At 48.9% G+C, this 27998-nt stretch overlaps 3 protein-coding genes across 4 annotated transcripts; 2 read left to right on the top strand and 1 right to left on the bottom strand.

Annotated features, from left to right (window-relative positions):
* Positions 1-75: 75 nt before the first annotated feature.
* PLAUR (plasminogen activator, urokinase receptor) lies at positions 76-23689 on the bottom strand. Its single transcript, XM_072607827.1, is given in 11 exon segments — positions 76-2512; positions 2515-2763; positions 4031-4177; positions 4391-4525; positions 4666-4818; positions 5984-6127; positions 12653-12766; positions 13828-17610; positions 20347-20494; positions 20817-21295; positions 23541-23689. Coding segments are annotated over 8 exon segments (1047 nt in total). The 5' UTR covers positions 13880-17610; positions 20347-20494; positions 20817-21295; positions 23541-23689; the 3' UTR covers positions 76-2459.
* Positions 13250-22505, top strand: LOC140503672 (phospholipase A2 inhibitor gamma subunit B-like). 2 transcript variants are annotated; one of them, XM_072607828.1, is made up of 6 exons: positions 13250-13395; positions 18789-18858; positions 20088-20222; positions 21301-21462; positions 21656-21799; positions 22080-22505. In XM_072607828.1, the coding sequence occupies exons 2-6, from the start codon at positions 18810-18812 to the stop codon at positions 22283-22285; spliced, it is 696 nt and encodes a 231-aa protein (XP_072463929.1). In that variant the 5' UTR covers positions 13250-13395; positions 18789-18809; the 3' UTR covers positions 22286-22505. The 2 variants fall into 2 exon arrangements, with proteins under 2 accessions (XP_072463929.1, XP_072463930.1); XM_072607829.1 differs by lacking the exon at positions 13250-13395 and having other exon boundaries at positions 18518-18858.
* A 67-nt stretch (positions 23690-23756) lies between the features above and the next one.
* On the top strand, positions 23757-27843 carry LOC140503669 (interferon-inducible GTPase 5-like). The gene is made up of 2 exons (XM_072607822.1): positions 23757-23862; positions 26225-27843. The coding sequence occupies exon 2, from the start codon at positions 26316-26318 to the stop codon at positions 27711-27713; it is 1398 nt and encodes a 465-aa protein (XP_072463923.1). The 5' UTR covers positions 23757-23862; positions 26225-26315; the 3' UTR covers positions 27714-27843.
* Positions 27844-27998: the final 155 nt, after the last annotated feature.

The raw sequence follows: 27998 nt of genomic DNA, 5'->3' as shown, positions 1-27998 counted from the left end.
AGAATACTTTTGAGGGTGGACAAGGTGAGGAGAGAGAGTAGGATAAATATGGAAATAAGATGGCAGGAAACACAGTTATAACTGTGAAAAAATTTTACAGCAAGTTTCTCTGATAAAGCCTTCATTTCTCAAATATTCAGAGAATTGAGTCAAATTTATAGAAATACAAGTCTTTCTCCAATTGATAAACAGTTAAGGGATATGAACTGGCAGTTTTTAAATGAAGTATTCAAGGCTTTCAAGTCACATGAAAAATTGCTCTAAATCACTTTTGATTAGAGAAATGCAAATTAAAATAATTCTGAAGGTACCACTCCACACGTATCAGATTGGCTAATATGGCAGAAAAGAAAAATGATAAATGTTGAAGGGGATATGGGAAAACTGAGACACTAATGCATTATTGGTGGAGTTGTAAACTTGATTCAACTATTCTGGAGAGCAATTTGGAACTATGGACAAATGGCTATAAAACCATACATATCCTTTGACCAAATGATATTGCTGCTAGGTCTGTAGTCCAAAGAGATAAAAAACAAAAAAAAAAATGTACACAAATAATAGTAGCTCTTTTAGTGGTGACAAAGAATTGGAAATGGAGGGAATGCTTATCAATTCGGAAGTGGCTGAACGAGTTGTGGTATATGATTGTGGTCTAATACTGTTGTGCTATAAGAAATGAGGAGTAGGATGCTTTCAGAAAAACCTGGGAAGATTACACAAACTGATGCAAAGTGATATGAGCAGAACCAAGGGAACATTTTGTACAGTAACAGCAATATTATTAACAACGATGAACAGTGAATGACTTAGCTATTCTCAGTAATACAATGATCTAAGACAATTCTGAAGGACTTTTGATGAAAAATGCCATCCACCTCCCGAGAAAGAACCAATGGAGTCTGAAGGCAGGTGGAAACATATTTTTTGCTTTCTTAATTTTTCTTGTTTATTTTTTGTCTGTGTTTTATTTCACAACATGACCAATATTGAAATATGTTTTGCATGACAGCACATATATAACTTATATCAGTGAGGGGGTAGAGGAGGGTGAGAATTGGGAGTTAAAAAATTTTTTAAAAAAATGAATGTTAAAAATTGTTCTTAAATGTAATGGGGAAAAATAAAATATTAAATAAATATACATGTGTGTACGTATATATATATATAAAAGTCCTGACATTTACGAAGTGAAATGCAGAAAGGAATAAAAAAAGTTAAAAAAAATCAACTTCACAAGTACAAGATGGAGAGGCTTGGTGAGGATTTATCCTCCAAAACACATAAAAAACAATTGAGGTGTTTCTGAGGCCTGAGAGTTCAATATAACTCATAAATAAGCGGGGGCTGCTGACAACACTTAGTTCCTCATTGGGCACAGGTTCCATAAACAGTGTGGTGAGTGACTCTGCACCGTCCAGGTCATGCCACTTTCAGGAACACATTTAAAGAACGTGGGGTTTTCCGGGATTGCAAAAGCCCAAGAACTGTCCCTGACTTTCCGAAGGGATGCTATGGCCAAGAAGGCAGAATGAACCGACTCGGCGTGGGCCAGAACATGGCCAGGATGAGGGCTCTCCCAGCGTGGAAGGGTACAGCTCAGCCACCTTGCTCCAGACTGGGCACCTTCCTCCTTCCCAACGGCTACTTTCGACTTTTGTCTGCTCCCTTTAGAATGGAAACTTGTTCTTTCTGCTTGCACTTGTATCCCCCAGCATTTAGACCAGCACCTGGCACACAGTGAGTGCTTAATAAATGCATGCTACCTGTCTGCTTTGAAAGGTAGGAGGTTTGATTTGAGATTTGAATGACCAGCTGTTGGAGACTACAGGTCCCTTACAAAGCCGAAATTCCATGGTTCTCTGCTAGGGGTCGTCCTTCCTCAGATTATCATGGGAGGTGTAGTTCTAGCCCTTAGCTGTGGCTCCATGGAAGGTGCAGTGGACCTCCTTGCCCAAAGCATCGTAGGAGGTGTAGTTCTCCCTCCAGCTTTGCGGGTTGCACAGGTTTCACATGCAGTGGCATCATGGGAATTGTAGTCCTCTCTCTTCCAAAAGTCATGCTCCATTTTGGAGGTGTCTTGCCCATAGATGGATTATTGCCAATCCTAAACTTAGGGCAGGCCCATCAAGGGCCACCCAGCAGACCGTTCTAGCATTCTAGGCCCCATCCATCCTTGATCCTTTTCTCCAGACCCTGACTCTCTAGACCCCCTTCCACAGCCTTACCTGGGCCTAGATGCCCTTCCTGGGGATAGTGCCAAGGAGCTGTGTTGGGGAATTATGGCCTCTGAACTCCTCCCCCTAAACCTTTACCCAGTCCTGCCCTCATTGTCCATTCGGTTCATCAGTCAATCAATCAATGGATGTGTAGCCTCTGCCTTTGAAGGCCTGGGCGTCTCACAGGGCTAGGAGTGGAGGGTGATGAGGGGGTTTAGACTCTACACTTCACACCAAACCTTAAATTATGAGGGGAGGGTGGGGATGGGAAGCAGCATGGGGCTGGGTCAAGCTCCCTGAGCAAGACTTAGGTTCATGGTCAGCAGCAAAAGCAGCAGATTGAGGAGAAGAGAGGCAGGGAGAAGCCTGGGTCCTGCCCTGTTCTTTCGCGGCTTGGCATCTCGGGTCGCGCTATTGCATTCACTGCTGAAGCAGCAGAAGGTTTGTGGCTCGATCAGGTCAAAGAAGGTGGCAGTCAGATGGGGAGACTCGCACCAAGTGGGGGCCACACAGCCTCGGACGGTGTAGCCGGGACCCCAGTGTTCTGTGGTAGAGGAGAGGGAGGAAGAGGGGAGAAATTGAGGCTCAAAGGTCCAGCTTGAGTTGGCCCTGAGCTCCCTGGATATGGCCTCCCATGGGATCCTGCCCCAGCCTGGCATGCGAATTGTTTTCAGGCACCCTGTGCATTGTAATGGAAATAGCGAGGGTGTGTGTGTGTGTGTGTGTGTGTGTGTGTGTGTGTGTGTGTGTGTGTGTGTGTGTGTGTGTGTGTGAGAGAGAGAGAGAGAGAGAGAGAGAGAGAGAGAGAGAGAGAGAGAGAGAGAGAGAAGGAATGCATGTTAGTATAGATATGGAGTGAGTGTGGCTATGTGTATGTGTGTGTATGAGAGTGGTGTGCATGTGAATATAGATGTGTAGTATATGTGATTGTGGCTGAGTGTGTGTGAGCATATAAGTGATAGTGTGTGAGAGTATTTGTGTGTGCATGGGTGTGAGGGTGTGAGTGTAGACGACATGGGAATGTATATGAGTATGGCTGTGTGAGTAGGTATGTATGAGAATGTGTGTATGAGAATATGAGTGTGACTGTGTATGTGAGTGGATGTGTGAGTGCGAGTGGGTATGGGTGTGAGTATAGATATGGAGTGTAGGTGAGTGTAACTGTGTCGGTGTGTGTGTGTGATTATGTGTACGTATGAGAGTGTGTGCATGGGTGTGAGGATGCATATGGGAGTGTGTGTGTGTGTGTGTGTGTGTGTGTGTGTGTGTGTGTGTGTGTGTATGCGTTGGGGGGGAGCTCTCACTAGCTCCATCACCCATCCTTTTCCAGGAGGTCCTCCTTTCAGGATCCCTGCTGGACCAGGTGGCTGAGCCTGTCCTTACTCAGCTTGAAGTTCTAGGATTCTGTGGGTCTCTGAGCCTCCTTAGAGGGTTACAGGATCCTGGCCCCAAGGGGTCATCAGGTCCAGGTCCTCACTTTACAGGGGGAGGCATTGAGGCACAGGGTCTCATCGCTAAGAAGTCTCAGAGATAGGAAGTGAAATCAGGTCTCCCCTACCACAAGCCCAGTGCTCTCCGATGAACCAGATGGATTCTAACTCTTCCTTTCTTCCACTCTGGGAAATCTCAGCCCATTGGAAGTGTTGCTCTCCCCTCTTCCCATAAGAAGTCGCTCCCCCTCCCTCCAGGAATTCCTGACTCAGTTTCCCCATCTTGTAAAGAAAGGTTTGTACTGGAGGATTGATCTCTAAAGGTGTACTCTTCTCTTTAACCCCTTCCCCATGTTCCCTTCCCCACCCACGGGTCCTTACTATGGGTGCCTGTGGCTTCAAAGCATCGATTCATAGGGCCCTGACAGGCAGTGACCACCGTCTCCTCTGGGGAGCAGCCGTGGGTGCCGTTCCCCTCACAGCTGTGGCACTGGAGGCCGTTCAGGGGTTGGTCGGAGAGTTTCGTTACTGGTGGGAAAAGAGCGAGAAAGGAAGGAGAGCCAGTTGGTCCTCGACCCCTCAGCAAGCTAAGTCACCGGGGCTGTCCCCTCCCACAGATACTATTGGTACCCTGCAACTACCCAGGTTAGCCTGACCTCCCTCCCTCCTCCTTCTTCCTTCCTTTCCTCCTCCCTCCTTTCTCCCTCCCTCCCTCTTCCCCCTCCTCCCTCTCTTTCTCACTTGGGCCACTGATGCACTGGTTAGAGCTGCAGCATCTCAAGAAGAGAAAAGTGTCGTTGTTATGAAAGCCCACAGGGCCGGGGCACTCAGGAAAACTCCCGCAGCCGCGCATGTAGCGCTCCTCCAGGGGGCCGACTGTGGAGGACACACAGGGTGGGAAGATGAGGGAGGGGCATTAAGGGATAGAGCGGTGATGGGGGCCGTTCAGGCAGGAAGGGTGGAGGAGAGGGTAGTTAGGGAGGGCCCTTGGATGAAGGGGCAGGGACTGCATTCACCTTCAAGATTGCTTTGGAAAATCCGCTCTATGCACTGGTCTGTGGGCTCTGGGCAGCGAAGGTTCAGGGCCCGACCTCGTTCACAGCTCTGGTCAGAAGATGCACAGGACTCACACTCGAGGTTTCGAGTCCGAGGGAATGTAGGGGAGGGACCTGAATTGGAGGGAGGGACAGAGAGTAACTCTACTGGCCCCAGTAGAGGGAAGATGGAGAGAGACACAGAGAGATAGAGATGGGTGGGGGAAGGGGAGAGACGGAGAGAAGAGAGAAGGAGGGAGAGACAATGGGAGAGAGAGATATGGGGGGGAGAAACGAAAGGGGGGAGAAACAGAGAGACAGAGACAGAGGTACAGAGAAAAACAGAGAGATAGAGACACACAGAGAGAGACACAGAGAGAGACACAGAGATAGAGATAGAGACAGAGAGAAACAGAAATGAAGGGAGGGGGAGAGACAAAGAGAAGGGAAAGACAGAGAGACACACAGAGAGGCAAGAGGGAGAGAGAAAGAGAAAGACTTAGAGACAGAGTGGCAAAGAGAGAGACAGAGAGGCAGAAAGAGAAAGAGACAGAGAAAGGGACAGAGATAAAGGAGCAGAAAGAAAACAATGAAGACAGAGAGAAAGGCCCACTCCCTTCCTCCTTTTCCGATGGGTGGCTCAGTACCTACAGTCATGCCCACACCTGCCCCTCCTAGCCTGCCCATCCTTCTGCCCTCTTCTTGATCTTTCTGACCTCTGTCCCAAGGGTCTTCACCTGCTTTTTACTTCTCCTTCCTTCTCATCTGGAGTCTGACCTGGGCCTTCTTGTGAACTCCTATTTAAGGACCTGTCTCCCAGGAAATCATTCTCAACAGACCTCCCCTAACACCTCAACCCTCTCTCCACTCCCCAGTTGCAGCAAGGGGACTTTTCTAGCTCTGAATGTATATATTTTGTGACTTCCCTGCCTGACTTCTCCACCCTAAGATCTCTTCTAAGATCTAAGGTTCTAAGGTCCCTCCCAGTTTTGCCATTCTGTGTTCTAAGATTCTTTTCAGCTTTGACAGTCTACATTTTCTTCTTCTCAGGTCCTTCCCCGCAAGGCTTTCTAGGTTCTAAGTTCCTTCTCAGCTCTGACCACTTATGCTCTGGGTTCTAAGGTCCCTCCCACAGTCCTACCATTCCACATTCTATGGTCCCTCCTAGCTCTGACAGTCTCTAGATTCCCTTCCAACTATGACCATCTGTGTTCTAAGATCGCTTCCAGCTCTGCTGCTCTCCTCTGCTGGCTCCTCCCTCCTGCATGGCTCAGGGTGAATTGGTCTGGGTCCCACTCACGGGAGTCTGGGTAGTTGCAGCGGTCAAAGTCACACACAGTCTCCTTCAGCATGATTATCTCCTGGCTTGTTCGGTAGGACATGGAGCTGTTGTCTTTCCCGGTCACAGCACAGCCCCTCCACACCACCTCCAGCTCCTGGACTCCTGGGGGGACAATATGGGCAAGGGGTGCCTAAGCCCTGGCTAGCTTCCTCAGTCTCCCTGGAGCCCAGGCTCCTCCTGGTAGCCGACCAAGAGGACACTGGAGTTTTCAACACAAGGTTTTCCATGCTTAGCTTACTTCTCTGATTGGAAACTTCATGAGGGCAGGGCCTGTGGCAAGTATAGTGCTCTGTACACAGTAGGTACAGATAGCTGTAGGATAATAATAACTAGCATTTAGATGGCACTTTAAGGTTGGCAAAGCACTTTCCTAATATCTCATTTGATCCTCACGACAACTCTGGGAGACAGGTGTTATCATTCCCATTTTATAGATGAGGAAACTGAAGCATGGCGAGGCTCAGTCAGGGTCGCTCAGCTAGGAAGTGTCTGAGGTCAGATTTGAACTCTGGTTTTACTGATTCCAGGTCCTGCCAGGCTCTATCCACTGTACCACAAGATGAATGAATGTCTTATCTTCTTACTAGACACAAGGGTGGGGGCATATATCACTAACTTTAGTGCCTTTCTCAGAACTGAGCGCAAATCACAGTCCACAGAAGGATTTAATAAATGACTATGGGCTGAATGAATAAATAAATACATACTCCCCCCTTGGACTGTGAATTCCCTCTGGGCTGTTCTGTCTAGAATCCATATCTCTCCCAGTCACTTGCATGGGCAAGTGGAATTGCTTAGTATTTGTCTAAATGACTCACCAAAGTCATTCATTGGAGAGGAAAGAAGTAGGCACGTGTGTATGTGTATGTGGGTTAGAGGTGGGAACTGGGGCTCTGAGATGGAAGGCTATATAAAATGGGTCTTAGCTTATGTTTCCCAAGCTCTAATTCTGGTCAGCTACATCATTGGGCCACTGTGGAACATCACCTTTGACCTTCACCTCAGGTTTGACTGGAGCTCGTTAACTGCTCATTAAAGGCAGGTGACCAGGGAGAAGGAAGGATTCCTGAAGGAAAACAAGCCAAGATCAGAACAAAGAGAAGGATTTGAAGAGGCAAAGGGGAATCCCGACCTGTGGAAAGACATGACAGAAAAAAGGGAAAGACAAATGGACATCTGGAGTCATGTAATGGGTGGGAAACTTTTCTTCTATAGGGCAGAGAGGGACTCTCCAAGGGTTCCTAGGAATGGGGATGTTCATCCCTGCGATGCTTCAGGAGACAAAAGACGGGAAAGAAGGGGAGAAGAATGGTGGTTGACGCTTCCCTTCTGAGAGTCTTGCCAGGGGTGCTGCTGTAGGTAATGAATGAGTTCATGTAGGTAAGGAAGGCGTGTGTGTGTGTGTGTGTGTGTGTGTGTGTGTGTGTGTGTGTGTGTGTGTGGATACGGGTGCTAAGAATCCTGAGATTTCTAGGAACTTATGCAGAGGGAAGGGAGCAGAACCAGGAGAACAACTGATAAATAACGACAATGCAGTAAGACCTAAAGAATTTTGTAAGACTTCAGAAATCTGATCAACATAAGGTGAAATCATGACTTCAGAGGTCTGATGGTGAAAGTGACACCCACGTCCTAACAGAGAGGGAATGGGTACAAGATGCAGCAAAGAGACATACATTTTGGGGGTATGGATAATGTAGGAATTTGTTTTGCTAAATTATTAATATTTGTTTTAAAGATATTCTTTTTTTTTAATTTCAGGGGAGAGCATGAAGGGTAGAAAACAAATTCTTGTTCATTGAAAAATAAAATAATATGGGGGAAAACTATATGGCAGGAAAGGACAGGTACTAACGAATGAATAGGAGGGCCACTGTCCAAGATGGGTGGAGTCGGGTAACTAACTGTTTGGATTTTGTCTCTTTTCTTTGACTGTTTCTGGACTATAAAGGACAGATTGAAAGTGAAAGTTTGTACCCAAGAAAAATAAGGAGAAAGGAAGAGAGAAGCTAGCTTTTCTTGAGAAGGACAAATTACTTGGCTGAGATGAGCCAAGTGTAATTCGGCTTCAAGGACCGAACAGGACGGTGGGTGGGATAATCCAGTCCCTCATTGCCAGGGATGTCCCAGAGGTGTCCCAAGCTTGGAGTAGGGCAAAAGTCATCCCTAGATTCTGAAAGACTGGAATCTGCAAACTCTAGACCCTGACTTTGACTTTGATTCTAGAACGTACAATGAAAGAGGGGACTAGGGAAAAATTAGAAAAAGCAGTGATCACGGGAGTGGTTTTCACGAAAATGGGAAGTCACTTGAGGCTGATTTGATTGTCTTTTTTGACATGGTTACTAAGCTGGGAGATATAAGGAATACGTTAAGTATAGCTCATCTAGATTTTTAGCAAAATGCTTGACACAGTAACTCTGGAAATGGAAAAACATTTACTAAATGGACTGTGTTAAGCTCTAGGGACACACCTAGAAAAGTGAGCTGGTTCCTGTTCTCAAGATACTCACCTCCTAATGGAGGGAAGACAAATTATTGAGGAGGGCTTATATTTCATGTTTGGTTCAAGGCAGATGGCAAAGTGAGGTTGTTCTTAGAGAGGGAGGAGAGCAGATGGCAAGGCCCAGAGGAGCCTGGGGAAGCAGTGGCAAGGAGGGTAGGTACCCACCAAGAGGATAGTGGGTCCAAAGGTTAGAATGAGGTGGAGTTCTGGAAAACCCAGCAGAGGTGGGGATGTGGGAGGCATCATCCCACCACCAGTGGGCATCCTCTATCTGTTGGGAACTGGGAAGAGACACATTGAGGAGGAGGTGAGTGGTATATCAGAAAGATATGGACAAGAACTGGAACCGATTAAAATGGCCAGATCCATTGATTTGTCAATGGTTTGGTGTCCACTCAGCAGGTTGTCTCCAGTGGAATGTCTTGGGATTGGTTCTTGGCCCTGTGCTGTTTAATATTGTTACCAATGGCTAGCCTTGTATTGAAGGGAAACCTCTGATTTGTTTACCACATACTTCTACCCAGGTGTGTGCTCCAAGGGAGGGACCCAGTGTAACAAATCCTAAGTCTCCTTTTCTCCTGGCTACACTTGAATACAGTTATATATGGCATGTTCATGCCAACAAGATAATGCAACATAATGCATCATAATAACTAACATCTAGATAGCATTTATCACTATTATCTCATTCCTCACAACAACTCTGGGAGGAAAGGGCTATTAATACTCCCATTTTACAGATGAAGAAAATGAGGTAGGTAGAGGTTAAATGACTTATCTAAAATCACATAGGTAGAATCTGAGACAGGATTTGAACTTGACTCCACACCGAGTGCTTCATTCACTGCCCAATCCTACATGCCTCAATGACAGGATCACCAGTGACCTTGATACTCCATGATATGGTGGGAAAAGTAGTGGATTTGGCATCAGAAGAAGTGGGTTTGGATTCTGGCTCTTCTGCCCACTAATGGTGAAATCTTAACCAAGTCACTTCCTAGTCTGAGCCTCAGTTTCTCTATCTTTAAAATGAGGAGGGTGACTTCTGAGATCCCTAAATCCATGAGTTTATGGATACTGGGCCAGAGCTAACTCTACAGATGAAAAGGGTTATACATGGAGACAAAAAAGTCAGCCAACTTTAAGACAGAGGGAGCTTGGGTCAGACAGGCTTCTGTCTGCCAAACATCTGGGGGGGGGGTGTAACTGGACTGCCAGGGCAATATGAATCATTATATGATGTGGCAGCCACAGAAGCCAAAGAGATGCCTGGGTTGGAGAGGCCTGGTTTCCAGGAAGAGGGAGGTGATGGTTCCACCCTTAATTGAGACCACATTTTGGATATGGTGTCCAGCTCTGAGCATGACAATTCAAGGACACTGGAAAGTGTGCAGTGGAGGGCGACCAAGAGGTTGAAGGACTGTTGAGTCCCTGACACAGGAGGATCATCTGGAACTGAGAAAATTGATGAAGCTGGGGATGTTCAGCCTGGAGATGAGATGACTTGGTCAAGTGTTTGAAACCTTGTCATATGGAAGAGGGATTAGGTTTGTTCTGTCTGATCCAAAAGGCAGGACCAGGAATGATTCTTCAGTCCTGTACCGAAAAAATCCTCCTAACCCTTAGACATTCCTTGGCAGAATGGGCTGCCTCTGAGGGCAACAGTTCAGTCAACCAGTTAACAAGGTTTTATTAAGCACCCACTATGTCTAAGACACTGTGCTAAGTGCTGAAGATGCAAAGGAAGGCAAAAAACAAAATATAACTGTCTCTCCCTTGAGGACCTCAGTTTAATGGGAGAAGATCACATACAAATATGTACATACAAGATATTTAGAGTGTAAATGGAAGGTAGCCTCAGAGGGAAGGGATGAACTGGGAAGAGAGGAGGTCAAGGGAGGTCTCCTGTAGAAGGTAGGATTTGAGGTGAGTCTTGAAGGAAGCCAGGAAATGGCAGTGAGGAGGCAGAGTATTTCCAGGCATGGAGGACAGTCAATGGAAAGTCTGGAGAAGGAATAGCATGGAAGCCAGTGTCACTGGATTGTAGCATATGTGGTGGGGCGATGAGGTGTGGGAAGACAGGAAGGTGCCAGGGTTATTATTATTATTAGGTAAACAGAGGTTAAGTGACTTGCCCAGGGTCACACACCTAGTAAGTGTCTGAGACTAGATATGACCTCAGGTCTTCCCAGTTCCAAGTCCAAGCTTCTATTCTAGAAAGGTCAGAGAAATCTCATGCTGGGACACTCAATGGGGAAGGAATCTGGAGATGAGAAAGAGAAGAGGAAGAGAGACATTCCAGGATATTATCAGGAATAGAGGGAGAAGCTGAGAAAAGACTCAGAATCCAGTATGGGGGAAGGAAGATGGGATGGTCTAAATATTTTATCAGGGATTTTTTTTTTCAGGAGTGGGTCCTTCCAGTTTTTGAGATTCTGTGATGCTGAGCCTTGGTAGATTGGAAAGGACTCAGCATGGCTCCAGAAGGCTACAACTTTTTGAAAAGGAGTCAAATAGATAAAAAAAAAAAAAAAAGGAGGGAGGTAGCACTGTATATTAAGACTTTTTTTTTACATGAGGAAATCCAAGGACCAGTGGAAACAAGATGGAGAGCTTTAGAATGGAGATTAAAAGGCTGAGACAGAAAACACTAGTGACATAGTCATATAGAGACCATTAGGATAGAAGGAATAGATGAGAAGTTTGGGAAGCAGCCCACTAGCCCGCCATGGAGGATAGCTGTATGAGTCAGAGGAAGTAGAAATATGAGTCAGAGGAGGTAGAAATCATGGGTATCTTCTAAAGTGGCTGTCCTCTGAGCCTGGGGATACTCCTTCTCCTCATCTCTGCCTCTCAGAATCCCTCGGGGACCTCAAAGGCTACCTCCTCCAGGAAGCCTCCCCTGCTGCTCCCCATGGTTAGTGTTCCCCCTGAAATTACTTAGGACTTAGGCTATGTTTTTCTTTATCAGTGTACATGCTATTTTGTGCTGAGTGCACTAGGTAGCACAATGGATAAACGTGCTGGACACTGAGTCAGAAAGACCTGTGTAAAACATTTTTTTCCAGCTATGTAATGTTGTTCTAGTCACTTCTTAACCTCTCTGTGCCTCATTTTACTCATCTGAAAAGCAAGGCTAATAATAGCACCTACCTCCCAAGATGGTTGAGAGAATCAAATGAGATATTTGCAAAGTGAGACGTTTGCAAGCTTTATAGGAAATTCACAGCTCATAAGTGACCAGTTGGTCAACTCCTTTCTCTGAATTTCGAGTCTTAATGGTCTCCTAGCTCAAACCTGTTATGATTCTGCAAGTTGGTGTCTACAGGCTAAAGGGAGGAATAGAGGAGAGAGGGAGAGAACATGATCAAAGATAAGAAAATCAATAATTTAGCTAGGTTGCAGAGAAAAGGGCGGACTCAAGGCACAGGTGTGGAAGGGTCAGTGTTGGCAAGGAACCATCCTATTTTCTGAGATGTCAGACAACTGGAGTGCCCAGCCCTGGGTTCTGATCCTAGCTCCTCCCCAAGCTTGTGTGACATCTGGCAAAAACCCTTCTCTTTGGGCCTCTGATTCCCCATCTATGACGGGAGAGGTGGAAGGGATGATATCTAAGACCTTTCAGTGTCCACATCCAGTGACTCTGGTTTGCTTTCTTAAATTTAAAGGCCCTGGGCAGAAGACTCCAGTCTGACTCTTAGCTCCAAGAGTTAATAACAGTCCACCTTCCCTTTCCTTATAGGAGCAGGAGTCTCCTGTTGTCACAAAATGACGCCCACCTGGTCGTCCAAACTGAGCTGGTCCTTGGCCTGGCTCCCCCTATCCCTGCCCCCTCCCTTTTTCATTTCTTCTGACTTTTGCAGGGTAATTGGATTTTGCGTTCAAGGCCTTTTACATTCTGCCTCTAAGTGACTTCGTAACCTCGGGCAGGTCCTCGGAGCCTCGAAGATAAGCTGAGGGCTCTGGGAGAGTTTCTCAGTTTCCCAGTGAGTCAGATGGAGGGATCGCGTTCGACGATCCACTCACACGTCTCTCTACTTCACAGGGGCCTTCTAGAGACAAGTGCCTGTCCTCCTGCGAGGCAGCGAAGGGACCAGCTTGGCACGGGTCCCAGTTCTCACCTGTCCGGCGGTTGGTGTATGCGGTGGTTCGGCACAGCTCCTGCCCTGGGAGGCACGTCTCGATCGTGCAGTTCCCGCGGCTCTCGCAATGGTAACAGCGCAAGCCCGAGGACACTGGGGAGACAAGGGGGCGAGGCAGCCGAGGGTGGCACTTGGGCGCCCCCCGCTCCCTGGGTGGTCCCGGTCACTTGCTAAGGCTCGAATTCGCGCTCTGCCCCCACATTCCATTGCCCTCACCCTCTCACGTGGTCCCTGCCGCTCGGTGCCCCTCAAGAGCTCCCTGCTCGTCTCCCCCGAGGTCCCTGTCCTCAACTCCCGCTGTCCATCCCCCTCCAGCTAGGTGCCATCCCTCTCTCCTAGGCATGGCTCCCCACCTGCCTTCTCTAGCCTCTTCTCGTCCAGGCTAGCTCCTCGTCCTATCCTACCCTTCGACCCCCAGCGTTTTCTCCCTGGCCGCCCCCCCCCCCCCCATGGGGTCCCCTCTAGTGCTTTCCTCATTCCTCCAGCTGCGTTTCCCTCCGGTTACTCATTCCCCTTCCCCCGGGGGTTGCTTCCTTCCCGTAACCCCCGGCGATTGACTAAGTTCCTCTTTGCCAGGTTTCCCAACTTCAAATTTGAATTAAATGTAAGCTGCGGGAAGTGGCGGCGGAGGGGCCACACATTCTGAAGTGAAAGAACAAGCTTTCCGTCCCTCCGCTGCCTCTCGGACCCCGCTCGGACCCCGCCCGTCTCCAGTCCTCTTGGTGACTATATCTTCCCCACCACGTCTCCGCATTCCATTCACCACCTCTCCCTATAACTCTATTTTTTTTCCGAGTCTGTCAGAATCTATTCGAGTTCGAAAGACTCATCCACCGCCTGGCTGGGCCACTTACTCCTAAGTCATTTCCCTCCCTGGGCCTCAGTTTCCTTATCTGTAAAATAAGGGGGTTGGACTAGGTGACCTCTACTGGCCCTTACAACTCCAGATCTAAGATCCTATGAGACCCTGAACAAGGGTCTCACCTCGCCTCTTCCCGTGTCTCCACCCCGTTCCCTTTGTTTTCTTAAATCTCTTAGTCTGTGCCTCTCTTCGGTCGGAAAATTGCGAAGAAGGCTATTTTTCTCCTTGCCTTACTTTTCCACTTTCTCCCAAACTCCAGAACCCCCTTCCCAGACTCCTCTGGGTCCCCTACCTTGAATCTGGGCAGCAGCCAGCAACAGAAGAAGCAGGGTCAGCGCCCTCATGTCCAGTAAGGTGTCAGCTCTTCTGTCTCTCTGCACCCGGACTGAGCCCGGGATGATTTATTTCCACTCCCTTGAGGGAGGTTTCCACCGTATTCCGCTGGGGCCAACTCCTCCCTGAGGCTTCAGGAACTCCCCCTCCCAACCCCGCCTCCCCCATGGCTCATTCTTTAGCTCTCTGTTCTCTCTGTCCCTATAACTTCAGCATTCTGTCTGTCGTAGTCTTTCTCTCCATCTCTCTTTACCTGTCTCTGTGTGTCTCTCCCCTTATCACTCAGTGTCTGCCTCCCTCAATTTCTTTCCCCATCTTTTAGCCTGTCTTTTTCTCTCCCCGTGGTGTTCTTTCTTTGTCTTTACTTGTACCTGTCTTTCCCTGTATTTTTTCTACTCTATCTCAATCTGCTTTCCTCTGTCTTGTCTTTCCTTATGTCTGTCTGTCTCCTCCATCTTAAGCTCCACATCTCACTCTCACTATCTCTGTTTCCCAGTGTAACTTCTTGTCTCTCTCTCATCTCATTGTTTTTCTGTGTCTCTTCAGTTTCTCCCTAATTTACCATTTTTTTAGTCTGTTTCTCTCCATCTTCCTGAGGCAGCTAGGTAGTGCAGAGGATAGGGTGCTGGGCCTGGAATCAGGAAGACCTGAGTTGCTATCTAGCTCAAACACTTTCTGGCTGTGTGGCCCTGGCAAGTCAATTAACCTCTGTTTGCCTCAGTTTTATCAGCTGTAAAATGGGAATAGTAAAAGCACCTAGTTTGAACCTTGAAAATAGGTGACCAAGGATTAAGTGAGATAATATTTGTAAATATTAGCACATAAGAGGTGTTTATTCCCTCCATCCTCCTTGGTCCCCATATCTATGCATGTGTCTGTCTCAGTGTCTCTGGAATCTGTTTTTTTCTTTCCATATCTCCCCCATCAATCTCTCAGTCTGTCTCTCAGTATGTTTCCCCTATGTCTGTCTTCCTTTCCATGTTTCTGTCTCTCCCCAGGTCTATCTGTCTCCATCTGTATCTCTGTTTCTTAGCCTCTATCTCAATATCCTGAAAACTGTGAGGAATCCAGGACCAAGTCACACACACTGAGTCAGGAATAGCACACCAAGTGCCCTCTCAGTCTGTATGAAGGCCCCAGGCTGCCGATACTAGATGGGTGACTGACTGACTCACACTGGGCTGGGCCAGCTCCACCCCAGCCACTTATAGGACTCAGATTCTTAGCCCTAAGGATCTTTTGCACCTAATGGGACATCTTTCAGGGAAAGAGAAGCTCATGGGGAGAAAGACTTTGGGAGAAAGAGGAAGGCATCCTGGAGCTGTGACTCCATCCCTGGGTGAATGGGTATCAGGTAGGGTGTGGTACTAGGGGGTGAGTCAGGTCCCTGGCTCTCTAAATTTCCCCCCAGGAAGTGACCTCAGCTTTGGCTATTCCAAGCCAGGCATGTGTCACCCAGACCCTGTCCTCAGTCTCCAAATCTCTTCTCCCTGACAACCCACTCCGCACAGCTCCTCTTCCACTCAGGACAGAGAGACATGGAGGACAGAGAGAGACTGTGACCGACACACAGAAAAAGGCCAAGAAACAGAAGCACACGCCTGACCTTAACCCTCCAGTGATGCATGGGAGGAAGTTATGCCTGAGATTCCCTCCCTGCTCACCTCACCTTGACTTTCTTTGAAATGCCTATCATATACCTTCTTCAGGAGACCCTTCTTACTTGCCCCCTCCAGGTGGTAGCACTTTTCCCACCCCAAATTAATTTGGATTTACTTATAGAGACCCTAGAGCTGGGACCTCAGAGAGTCCAAGCTCCTCATTTCATCGATGAGGGAAACTGAGGTTTGAGGATGTCAAATGACTTGTCCAAGGTCACACAGGCAGGATTTGAATCCAAATCCTTTGTCTCTAGAGTCAACTTGCTTTCTCCTCTATCTTCCACCTTCACTTGTAGGTCACCTCCTCCTTACCATGTCTAATCAGTTGTAAAGTCTATCGATTGTGATCTCCTTTAAGTACACCTCTCATATTTGTCCCCTTATCTTCATTTTCTTGCCAGCAACCTCTGTCAGTACTATTGTAATCAGACTCTTAATTAATTGGTTCCTTTATTTCAGCCCTTCCCCTCTTTCACTCAGCTACAGAAATAATCTTACCAAGATACAGATTTGATGGTGTTACCACTCCCCTTCTCAAAACCCTTCTGTGGCTCCCTAGCACCACCAGAAAAAAAATATTTGGACTTTTCTGCCTGGATTTAAGACCCCAGACAATCTGCATTTAACCTACCAGGCTTCTGGTCCCATTAACTCCCCTTTTCAGTACCATCAAAAAACGCATTCAGTTTATCTGGAATGTCAAATACTTAAAGGGATGGGATGGAGGGAAATATAGTCAGTCTTTCACAACATAACTGTTATGGGAGTGTTCTGTATGTCTTCACATGTATAACCTATATCTAACTGCTTGCCTTCTCAGTGGGGGTCTGTGGGGAGGGAGGAAGGGAGGTTCCTATAACTTTCGGTCCCTGCTAAAAGCCACCATAGAAGACCCAAGTGCATAAAGGAATCAGTCAGTCATAGGCTGCAGCTCTGGAAGAAAGCCTAGATATCACTGAGTTCAATCTCAAGGAATAACTAGGTGGTTCAGTGGACAGATCACTGGTCCTGGAGTCAGGAGGAGCTGAGTTCGAATCTGGCTTGAGATACTTACTAGCTGTGTGACAGTGGGCAAATCACTTAACCTCAATTGCCTCAAAAAAAAAAAGTGTGATTTTTTTACTATTCCCTATCTGTCTCATGTGGTTTAGCCCACAGAGAGGGTTCCTCACCACTGCTGAAGGACCAAGTGGGCTCTGGAAGAGGGATCCATGCCACAGACCATCCTGAGGTCTTTGAGATTGTGGGGAGATCATGATCTCAAAGAACAAAGTCACTGGGAGCCCAGGACTCAAGGGAATCAGTCAGCCAGAGAGCTGAAGCTAGAAATGGGCCAAGTCTCCTTACTCCCTTCCTGGGCCCTAATACAATTTGGCAGGTCCACAATTGGGCTGGGCTAGCCCAGGACATGTTAGCAGTCCTGAGGGTAGAGGAGATGTCTGCTTCCTCCCCTGCTGACCTCTATTCTCCAGTGTCAGCTGGGGGTCTCCACCTTCTCTCTCTCCTCCTCCTCTAACCCTGGAGTGTTTGCTCTGGCAGGAACTGGAGCTTTGGTAATACAGGAACCTGGCCCTGGCATTTCCCACAGTGCCCAGATACCCACCCAAACTCTCTCATTTCCCAGAAAGGCAAATAGAGTGCTGACCACCCCACTCCTTACTTCCTTCTCCCATCTCAGGGCCTCTTCCTCCCTCCCTTCTTTTTTCTCACACAAAACCTGTTTTTCAGTAGCCTTCTAGGGAAAACATTCCCCTCATTGCTTGTGGTATCTACCCCAAAGGGGTGACTAATTGAAAAACACAAAACAGGGGAGCTGGGATGGCTCCAGAGATGGCCTTGTCCAACCCTATAACTTTGCAGGGACTTTTAGCTGAGACCAAAGATGCAGAAGAGGTGGGGTGTTTCTTCCTGGTCCCTGAGCAGGGGAACAAGGCTTTCTTGCCTTACCTTTTTTGAATCCCAACCAAACTCTGCATAGGAGCTTCAAGATCCTTCCACGTTTGTATTTCTCTGCCCACAACCTGCTCCACAGTGAGTATTTCCTAAATGCTTCTGGCTGGCCTGCTTTTCATTATTGCGTACTGCCACACAGAACAGAACATGAGGAAGTGCTTAGTTTCAAGAATTTGTTACTGTTTTTTTTTTTTGCTTTGTATTTTTGTATCATAGACCCTACTGGCAGTTGGGTAAAGCCTATAAACCCTTCCCAGAAGGTTTTTAACACAAAGTAAAATGCATAGAATTACAAAGGAAACCAATTATACTGAGACACAGAAACCAAAATATTAAAGAAACAAGTTCACTTATCCCTGGCTAAAGACTGCTGACTAATCCACCTGGGGTGGGGAACTTGCAGTGAGACCTCGGGTCTGAACTTTTGACCCACTCCAAGTTTTACAGAACAAATCCTTTTATTAAGGGGATTTGTTCTATGAAGTCTGAATTCGGTCAAAGGACTGCACTTGAGGACCTGGAGGGCCACATGTGGCCTTGAGGCCGAAGATTCCTCACCCCTGATCTAGAGCAGTCTCTTAACTTTAAGGATGAACTAAGGCCCAGAGAAAACAAATCTATGCCCAATGTGGCACATATATCTTATGTAGAATCATAAGACTCAGAGTCAGAAAAGTTCTTAGAGACCACCTAATCTGACCTGCTTTATTATATTTTAGTTTTAGTTACTAAATTTTATTTTTGTCCATTATCATTTACCTTTTTCACCCTCCCACTCCTACTGGAAAAAAACAACAAAATCTTTGTAATTAATTACATCCTTTATTTTACAAAGGAGGAAACTGGGTGGCCCAGAAACTAGTGAACAGAACATGGGGTTTAAACACAGAAAGATCTGAGTTCAAATGCTGCCTTAGGTATGAGGCTCTAGATTTATCATCTAACCTCACCTGTAAAATGAGAACATTATATTCCGTAGTCTCTAAGGTCTCTCTTAGCTCTGAATCTATGATCTTATGGAAACTGAGGCCTAGAGAGAAGAGGATGGATGTGCCCAAGGTTATCCAGGGAATCAGTGTCAGAGCTGCCATCCAGATGTAGGCTTTCTTAGACACTGTCTCGAGTTGGGTCCTTGGGTTGGGGTGCAGGGAGAAGGGCCATTTCAGAGTCCTTTTGGAATCTAAGAGGTTAGTTGGTTTGGGTGGGGGCCATCCTTATCTTCACTGGTTGTTTGCTCTTCTGTCTTGCCCAGCCTCAGTGCCTGGATAAAAGGACCCAACTTTCTCTGTCCTGACTTTCCTCCTAGACCCTCCTGTCCTTGGCAACCATGCTCGTCTTGGTTCTTGGGCACCTGTTTGCACTAGTTACCTCTGGTGGTAAGTGGATGGGTCCCTGTGCTGGTCCGATGTCTGCCTTCCCTTGTGTTTTGTGGGGCCACCCTTCCTCATTCCTAGAAGCTTTGGGTTCATATCTCAGCTCTGCCCTGGACTTGAGATGTGATTTTGGGCACTTACAAGCTGCCCCCTGGGTCTCAGTTTCTTTGGGGAAGTTGGCCACCATGGTCTCTAAGGAGTCTTTCCAACTCTGACCTATGATCTAAGAATTCTGGGACAAGTCTGTGGATCTGAGTGAACTCTCTGGCCTTTAATTTCCAGTGAGGGGGTGGGTTCTCTCTCTCCCCTCCCATGACACCCAGATTCTCCCTCTCATGATCACCCTAAGACCCTGGTCTTTCCTTCCATGGTTATACCCTGGGCATTCTTTCCTTCCAAACTATAGCCTCTGTACCCTCTGCCCAACACACATTCTTATTTCCCACTGGCCCTCCCCCATTTTACCCTCTGCCTTGACCCAGAGTGATAGAGTTGCATTTGAACCAAGAGAAATGGGTCCTAGTGCTAGCCTGGCTACTCTATGACTTTGGGCCCTTGGCTTAAAAATCTCTTGACTTTATAAGGTTCCTCTGTAAACTGAGCGTGATGCCTTTGGTGATCCCTAAGCTTCACTTGAGCTTAAAATTCTATCTCCTGTTGATGTATGATTCTGGGCAAACCACTCCCTTCTCTGAGCCTCCTCTGCAAAATGGGGTAGGTTAGATTAGATCTAGGATTCTTTCTCTTTTTTTGTCATGGACTCCTTGGGCAGTCTGTGGAAGCCTATGGACCTTTTCTCAGAATCATCTTTTTAAATAATTGAAGGAAATACTAAATTTTCAAGATGTAATTTCTTTTCCCCACCTAAGTTCATGAACCCTCTGTTAACTCCTGGACTAGATTTTATTTCTAAATATTGCACTAACTCTAAATCCTTTGATCCTAGAACTAAAGTGGCTATATGAAGTTGGGCTGGTTCCTTCCAGTCTCTGGGCCTCAGTTTCCCTCCTCCATAAAACTGAGGGGATTGAAGCAGCTATCTCTTAAAATCACAGTCTCCTCTTTCTTCTCACCTGCTTCAGAATCCAACCAGACAACATGCTTGTCCTGCTCTGCCCCAGGAAACTGCCAGAAGATAACATTCCCTCCCAACCAGAATCAACCCTGACTCTTAACTAGGTACAGTCCCCTTCTAACCCCCTCTCCTAAGCCCTGCTTGTCTCTCTCTGCAGAACCTACCACCATCTCAGAGACCACATCTAAACCCAAGAACACCAGCTGTTACTACTGCACAGACTCGGATACCTGTACAACCTTCTTATGCCCTGCTGGGAAGGATACCTGCCTTAGCACAGTGGAGTTCATGGGTGAGTGGTCAAAGCCACCCTCCTGAGCTCTCTGGGGGGACATACAAGCACATTTTCCCATCCGGGGGGAGTCCTGGGCTGGGTCATCCTGTGGGAGGAGAAGTAATCTGGGGCTGCCACTTACCAGTAGAAGCTAGTCCTCTGGAGGTGGAGGACAGCGAAGAATGAATTTCAGGCTCATCTTCTGACTCCCCACTGCCAGTGACATTTTCCACCTACTAAAGTCCGAGGTGGTCTGTTTCCCTGCAGAGAGTACTGTCCACCTTCAAAATCTAGGAACAGGGACAGAGGTAGAGACAGACGGAAAAAAGGAGAAACAGGGAGACATCCACCAAGGGAGAGCCACAGACATAAACAGAACCAGAGACACAGAAGCAGAGTGGGGAGAGAGACAGGGAGGGAGAGAGAAAGAGGGGAACAGAGGAGAAATGCAGATGAGGAAAAGGAGACAGAGGCAGAGAGGTATGGGGAAAAGAGCAAGGAACAGAGCGTCACAAGTCTTGAATTCAAATTCTGTGACCTTGGATAAGTCTCTGGGCTGTTTTCTTATCTGTCTAGCATGGCCCTCCCTTTAGTAGAGTGTGTGAACCTGACCTGGAGCCCCTGGGACTGACTTCCCAGGGGATCTCCCCCAGACTCCAGGTCCCAGAGGAACTGAGTTCAAATCTGAGCTCTCTCCCACACATTTGCTTGGTGACCATGAATAAGTGACTCTTTCCTCTTTGGGCATCAGTTTCTTCATCTGTAAAACAGAGGGTTTAGTTTAGACACCTTCAAATGTCCTTCCCCCCTCTAAGTTATGTGATTCTAAAGATACCGAGACACACAGACTGGAAAGATAGCAGAGGGAAATGGAGTAGGAGAAAGAACCAGATACCTGAGTGCCCAAGGATTCCTCAAGGGCCCCTTTAAGCCTGAGGACAGTCTTTGCACAGAGGGTTGTACGCACCTGCTTCCTTTTCCAGGGGACACTTCCCCAGAATAAGCCCACCAAGGGCTGGGAGGAGGATGCTGAGGGAAGGTGGCAGTGTCTGCTGGGTGGCCCCTGAGCTCTGTCCTCTTCTGTTCTCCCACTAAGGTCCACAGAATAAATATCAAACCATCGGAAGGAATGGCTCCTGTGTGGCTTCTAAGGATTGCCAGCCTCAGGTCTACAGCCTATCTTATGAAGCGGAGCTTCGTGCTTGGGTCAATGTCACCTGTTGCAGTGGTGGTACCTGCAGTGAGCCCCCCATGCTAGGTACATCACCAGACAGGGCATGGGTTAGGGGATTGCTGGCTCAGTAGACAGCCACCTCACCATCTGGGGCCATTCTCTGGACCCAAATGCCCACAAACCTGTGTGTGTGTGGAGTGTAAGGGGCTCTGAGGGCAGAGACTGACTCTATGGGCCTTGGATAGCCCTCTCACTTCCTCTCCCCTGGATTCCCCAGTGACCCCGCCCATGGGTAGAAGCAGTGATATGCTGTGCCCCATCTGCTACCGGTCGTTTTACGGCTCCTGTGATGAAAGATTTTATCTGCTCTGCTTTGAAGGGGAGACCTTCTGTGCTAAGATGAACCTGCTTCCGAATGGAGGTAATGGGGATGAAAGGAAGGGGGAGAAAGGGTGAAGAGGCGAAGGGGTAAAGGGAACCCTGACCAAGGGAAGCTGGGAGCTGCTTATTCTCTGTGACCTTTGGGCAAGTATCCTCCCTCCCTCGGGTCCCAGTCTGCTCATCTTGAAAATGAAGGGACCAGACTGAATGATCTAGGTCCCACCCTTCGGGCTCTGGTGGGTGTTCTGAGTCTGCCTCTGGGGGGGGAGGGGGGGAGGAAGAGGCCATTTTCCAACCTTTGGGATTCATCCTTTTCCCAGGGGGTCAGAACGTCACCATTCAAGGGTGTGGCTCTGAGAATCTGTGCCAACTGCCTGAGAACCACCCTGTGGGACTGAGCTACCACCTCATTGGGAAGCCACAATGCTTCTCCAAAAGTCATGCCATACTGGAGCACAAGTGCCGCCGCAACGCAGCTGCTGGCTCAGTTTTTGGCCCTCTCCTCCCAGCCCTGCTGGGGGTGTAGATGGCCACTTGGCTCATCTGAGAGCCCACCCTCATTCTGATAGCTTCCCTGCTCATCATTCCTAGCCTACAAAGAGAGAATCTTTCTTCTCTCTGACAACAGAAGCCCACCCCAAGTGTGGATGCCCTCAAAGAGCCTCTCCAGACAAAGCCCAGCTCAGAGGCTCCCTCGGGTCCCACAATAGCCAACAACAAATTATACATTAGCTCATTTCCCCAAACATGCCTTGTCTTTTCTTGAATTCTCTCCCATACTCATCTTGTCCTTCAACACCCAAGTTGGGTCCTCAGCTCCTCTGATCCTTTAGTCCCCAAGGAGAAGTCTCCAAGCCTTACCTGGGCTTTCCAGACCTGCCTTGAAGACTGAGGTTTTGGGACCTACCCATGGGTGCTGCTGCTGGGGAAGCCTTGGAGTTCAGCAGCCCCGAGTTGCTCTTGGTCTAAACTGAGTCCACATTACGTTCAGAACCTGGTGGTGGAGAGCTACCAGGCTACCTAAGGAGGAGCTGACCTGGGTCGGCAAAATGGCAATGGTTGAGCTACTGCTGGGCTGATGGGGCCCAAGACTCAAAGCATCACATCCACTGTATACAGGCACAAAATAAAGGCAGGGTTTTGGAGTCTGGGACCCAAGTTCAAATCCTACACTGGTTCCGTCCCCTCTCCACTTCCCTCCCCCCCCCCCCCAATTCCTAGCTTTGTCTAGGCTTCAGTTTTCTCATCTATCAAATAAGGGCATTGGGCTCAATGACCTCTAAGGTCTCGGCAATTCTAAATCTCCAGTGTTGGTCCAATCATCTACATTCAATAGTTGAGAAACCTAGGACCAGAGAAGGGAAGAGATTTGGCAAAGACCACCCAGGCTGATGTTGTTAGAAGAGGCAGAGGGAGAGAGAAATGGGGGGAAGAGAGGGACAGAGAGAGAGAGAGAGGGAGAGAGGGAGAGAGAGAGAGAGAGAGAGAGAGAGAGAGAGAGAGAGAGAGAGAGAGAGAGAGAGAGAGAGAGAGAGAGAGAGAGAGAGAAGGAGAGGAAGGGAGAGGGAGGGAGAGGGAGAGGGAGGGAGAGAGGGAGAGAGAGAGACAGATAGAAAGAGGAGGGAGGAGGGAGAGGGAGGATAGATAAGAAGAAAGAGAAAGGGGAGTGGGAGAGAAAAGGAGAGCCAGAAAGATATTCATGTATGTGTCTGACTCTACTAGGCTGTGGGTTCCCCTAGACTGTGAACTCCCTAAACATAGAGAGGCTGTGTCTTATTTACCTCAGTTTCCCGTATGGGACCTTGTGCTCAGAGAAAGTTCAGTAAATGTTTGTTGAAAGAACCAGGGGCCAATCACTTGATCAATGGGGGGGAGGGGACATCTATCCCTTCCCCTCCCCCCTCAGGGTCCACTCATGAGGTCACCCCAGTGGGCATTGTTGGCCTGGGCCCCTGCTGGTGTTACCTGGCTGGGCGGGGCCAGCCAATCAGCCGCTAGCCCCCGTTATAATGGCCCCTAGCAACAGGGTATGAGCCCAGGCAAACGGGGAGAGACCCCGTGGGCGGGGAGAGTCTGAGGGGTGTGGGAAATTCCTCTGTGAATGTGAGTTGATTCTGGGGGGAAATGGTACCAATGTGGGTGAGATCAGGGCAATCCACAGGGAAGAAGGGAAGAGAAATCCCGGGTAAATAGAATCTAGGTCCAATTCTCCTGGTTGCCCTTTGGACCCCCCAATAGTCTTTAGAATGGAGGGGAGGAGGGAGCCCAGGGTTTAGGTAGGGAGGGGTACATCCCAATTACCTCTGAAACCTTAGGAAGAGAGGAAAGGTCTGCTCAGGGCTAGAGGGAAGGAGCCCAATTCTCTAGCTAACTTTGATGGACCCCTAGCATCTGGCCCTTGGTTACTCAAGCTAAGAGAATGGTTTGGGTTTGGGCCCAAGTGCTCAGGCTAAGCTGCCTTTTGAGCCTGTGCTACATGTCTCAGAGCTCCTAGACCCTTTGAGCAAGGGAGAGAAGAAATCTGTGGGCTGGCTGGATTCTCCCCAGTTTCTTCTACAGATTCCAGCTGTTATGGTCTGCTGCTCAAACAGCTCAGGCCCTGCCCAAAGAGAAGGAGAAACTCCAGGTGTGGGGGATGTCAGCCCAATCCCCTCTTTTCTCTTGAGCCCCTATCCAGACATCCCAGACCTTCCCAAGAGGTCATGGAGAAAAGAGAGGATTGTGGTGTAGGCATAGACAGGGGCTCTAGGAATTTTACCACCTGAATACCCCAGAGCTCTCCATGGAAGGATAAATCCCAGGTGTGGGAGTTCAGCATATCTTGCGGGCATCTGGTCTCATGGTCACTAGAGACTGCTCATTCAAATATCCAGAACTTTCATAATGAAGAGAGGAAGAGGGAAGGTGGTGACTGTGCTGGGGTGGGGGATGATGAATCCAATTTCCCAGGCTCAGTCCTGAAAGATCTCAGATGATCAGGAGATGGGAGGAGGCAGAGAAGAGAAGTGGTGTGATTCTACTGACTGCTCCATGGACCTGTAGTTTGCTCCTTGAACATCCTGGGTCTTTCATGACCAGAGGAGAGGAAGAGAGAGAGAGGTCTTGAGTGGTGTGTGTGTTGGGGCCCCAATTACAATTATACTAAAAACCAAACAAACCCTGAACCATCATCCATGGGGCTGAAGGGAGGAAGTCTTTATGTGTCTGTTGGGTGTGGAGACTTAATTCTCTAGCTTTCTCCGTAGACTCTGCCAGGCTCTGTCATTCATGTACCCTGGGTTTACAGGGGAGAAATGAGTCTAATTTCCCCTGTTTCCCCACATTCTACTGTTGATTATATCTCATTCCACCTCAGACCCCCCCATTTCTCCCTCTCCCTAGGACCAGACCCCCAAGATAGGACATAAAAGAGAAAAATGAAAGGGAAACCCAGAAAGAGAGGAAGATTTTGGGCTGGGGAGATCCAAAGGGTGGGCCATCTCAGAGAACCATTCTTCACCTTAGTAACAGAGGATGAAACTGGGAGTGAGGACCATGGGCTCATAGTATTCTAGGGCTAGAAGGAAACTTCATCTAACCCTAGCATTTTACAGAGAAGGAAACTGAGATCTAGAACATAAGGTTGTCAGAAACGTTGAGTCTGGTACTTACAACTTCACACAATCTGTCATTGCTGCCATTCTGGGTTAAGACAAAGGTCCCTTCTAGGTCTAAATGTCCCATGATGTAATGACAGGCTGTGGAGGAGAGAGGAAAGGCAAAAGATTACTTCCTACACCTCATATACTCCATCTCCTGATGTGGTCTCAGTTTCCTCCCCTGTGAAATGAGTAGACTGGATGAAGCTGATCCTCATGTTCCTTCCCCAGGCTTAATGTCTGGGGCCAACTTTCCTACTAAACTGCTCTGTGACCTTGGGTATCTAAGTCACTTTACTGCTCTGGGCCTTACTTTACCTGTCAGTGAAATGGGGATTAAGAATCCTTGCTTCCCTCACAAAGATGTTAGGAAGCTTGAATGGGATAAGGATGAGGAAAGACCTTCAGAAAACACAAGTGTAAGAGGAGATATCATTACATTATATTAGTAAAAAACAGACAAGTACAGTGAGTGTGGTGGGTGAGGTACAGAGGAGGTAAAATGGAGGTGAGATTGGGCAAACAGAGTCATAGAGTCAGAAAATGTGAGAGCTGGGAGGTCTTTCAGGACCACTAAGGCCAACCTCCTTGTTTGACAGTTGGCGAAACTGAGGATTAGAGAGGGACAGGATACCTGCCCAAGAGAATGGGTTGCCTGTGAGTCAGGGACCCACCAATTCCTGACTCCCAGTCTGGGGTTCCAAGGCTACATCCTGTAACGTGGGCAATGGGGGCGGGGAGGGGAGGCTGTCGGGATTGGCTGCCTTTACCACTAACCGTCTGTCTCTCCTCCCCACCCCTCATCTCTTTCCCTGGCCGGGTCTCAGGGCCTAGGTGGTGTGAGCAGCCTGCCCCCTACCCCAAGGAGCACACGCATCGAGACTCCCCCACTCCCCCCCCACTCTCCCCAGGGGCGCAATGGCGTCCAAGTCACATGCCCCCCCGTCTGAGGAGGAGAGCACCATCCTCATGGCTAAGGAGGAGCTTGAGGCTCTTCGTACAGCCTTCGAGCTGGGGGATATCCCCAAGGCTGCCTCCCGCCTCCGGGAGCTTCTGGGCTCCGCAGAGAGTAGCCGCCTCGAGGTGGGTGTGACGGGCGAGTCCGGGGCCGGCAAGTCTTCTTTGATCAACGCCCTTCGAGGGATTGGGGCCGAGGACCCGGGTGCAGCCCGGACAGGCGTCATCGAGACTACAACCCAGCCCACTCCCTATCCCCACCCTCAGCTTCCTGAGCTCATGCTGTGGGACCTGCCAGGGGCCGGCTCACCTGGCTGCCCAGCTGACAAGTACCTGAAGCAAGTAGACTTTGCTCGCTACAATTTCTTCCTCCTGGTCTCACCCCGCCGCTGTGGGGCCGTGGAGACCCGGCTGGCGACTGAGATCCTCCGCCAGGGCAAGAAATTCTACTTTATCCGCACAAAGGTGGATGAGGACCTGGCAGCTTCTCGCACCCAGCGCCCATCAGGCTACAGCGAGAGTGCTGTCTTGCAGGAGATCCGAGACCACTGTGCGGAACGTCTCCGAGCTGCCGGGGTCCAGGATCCCCGGATCTTCCTTGTGTCCAATCTCTCGCCGGCCCGCTATGATTTTCCTCTGCTCGTGGCCACTTGGGAGCGGGAGCTACCAGCCCATCGCCGCCATGCTGGTCTCCTATCCCTACCAGACATCTCACTGCAGGCTTTGCAAAAGAAGAAGGATGCCCTGCAGGAACAGGTGCTGAAGACAGCCTTGGTGTCTGGGGTCATCCAGGCTTTACCTGTGCCTGGGCTGGCAGCCGCCTACGATGACGCTCTCCTGATCCGTTCCCTGCGGGGCTACCACCGCAGCTTTGGCCTGGATGACGACTCGCTGGCCCGGCTGGCTGAGCAGGTGGGCAAGCAGGCTGGTGACCTGCGCTCTGTGATTCGCTCTCCTCTGGCCACTGAGGTCTCACCCGAGGCGGTGCTGCGCATGTATGCCCAGTCGTCGGACGGGGCCATGCGCGTGGCTCGGGCCTTTGAGAAGGGCATCCCTGTGTTCGGGACACTGGTGGCCGGTGGCATCTCCTTTGGGACTGTCTACACCATGCTACAGGGCTGCCTCAACGAGATGGCCGAGGATGCCCAGCGTGTCCGGATCAAGGCCCTGGAGGAAGAGGCCACTTCCCCTGGCTCTGATGCCCGCCTCGACGTTGCCAGCGGGGCCGGGTTGGAGAAGAGGGGGGCAGGCGAGGGCGGCGGGGAGGATCCTCCAATCTCAGCCCGCCGGAAGCTTGGTCTGCTGCTCAAGTACATTCTGGAGAGCTGGAAGAAACGGGATGCGGTCGAAGAGAAATAAAGACGGCCACCTCTCTCCCAAAGAAAGAAAACCCCCCCTCCTGACCACTCCACCCCACCATCCCCCATCCCTATTCCCCCATCCCTGTCCCCTATCCCTACCAAAAAAAAAATTCATGTGAAGAAACCAATGGGCTGGGAGACTCAGACTACTTCCAGACGGGCCTGGGGGACAACAAGGGGTGGAGGGTTGGGGGGGACATAGGGCTGTCTTCCAGGGTCTGATAGGTGGGGGGCGGGGGAAGGTGGAGGAGGGCCCGTTTAAGGACAACTTCCTCCTTCCCTA

The sequence above is a fragment of the Notamacropus eugenii genome, chromosome 5, assembly GCF_028372415.1.
Source record: "Notamacropus eugenii isolate mMacEug1 chromosome 5, mMacEug1.pri_v2, whole genome shotgun sequence".
NCBI lineage: Eukaryota > Metazoa > Chordata > Mammalia > Diprotodontia > Macropodidae > Notamacropus > Notamacropus eugenii.
This window is presented reverse-complemented; position numbering and strand designations above follow the sequence as displayed.

Excerpts from the sequence above, each read along its gene's own strand:
- LOC140503672 (XM_072607828.1), top strand. The coding sequence starts at position 18,810 with ATGCTCGTCTTGGTTCTTGGGCACCTGTTTGCACTAGTTACCTCTGGT. Across the intron at positions 18,859-20,087 it reads TGCACTAGTTACCTCTGGTG|AACCTACCACCATCTCAGAG; the intron begins GTAAGTGGATGG and ends CTCTCTCTGCAG. Across the intron at positions 21,800-22,079 it reads GAACCTGCTTCCGAATGGAG|GGGGTCAGAACGTCACCATT; the intron begins GTAATGGGGATG and ends TCCTTTTCCCAG.
- LOC140503669 (XM_072607822.1), top strand. The coding sequence starts at position 26,316 with ATGGCGTCCAAGTCACATGCCCCCCCGTCTGAGGAGGAGAGCACCATC.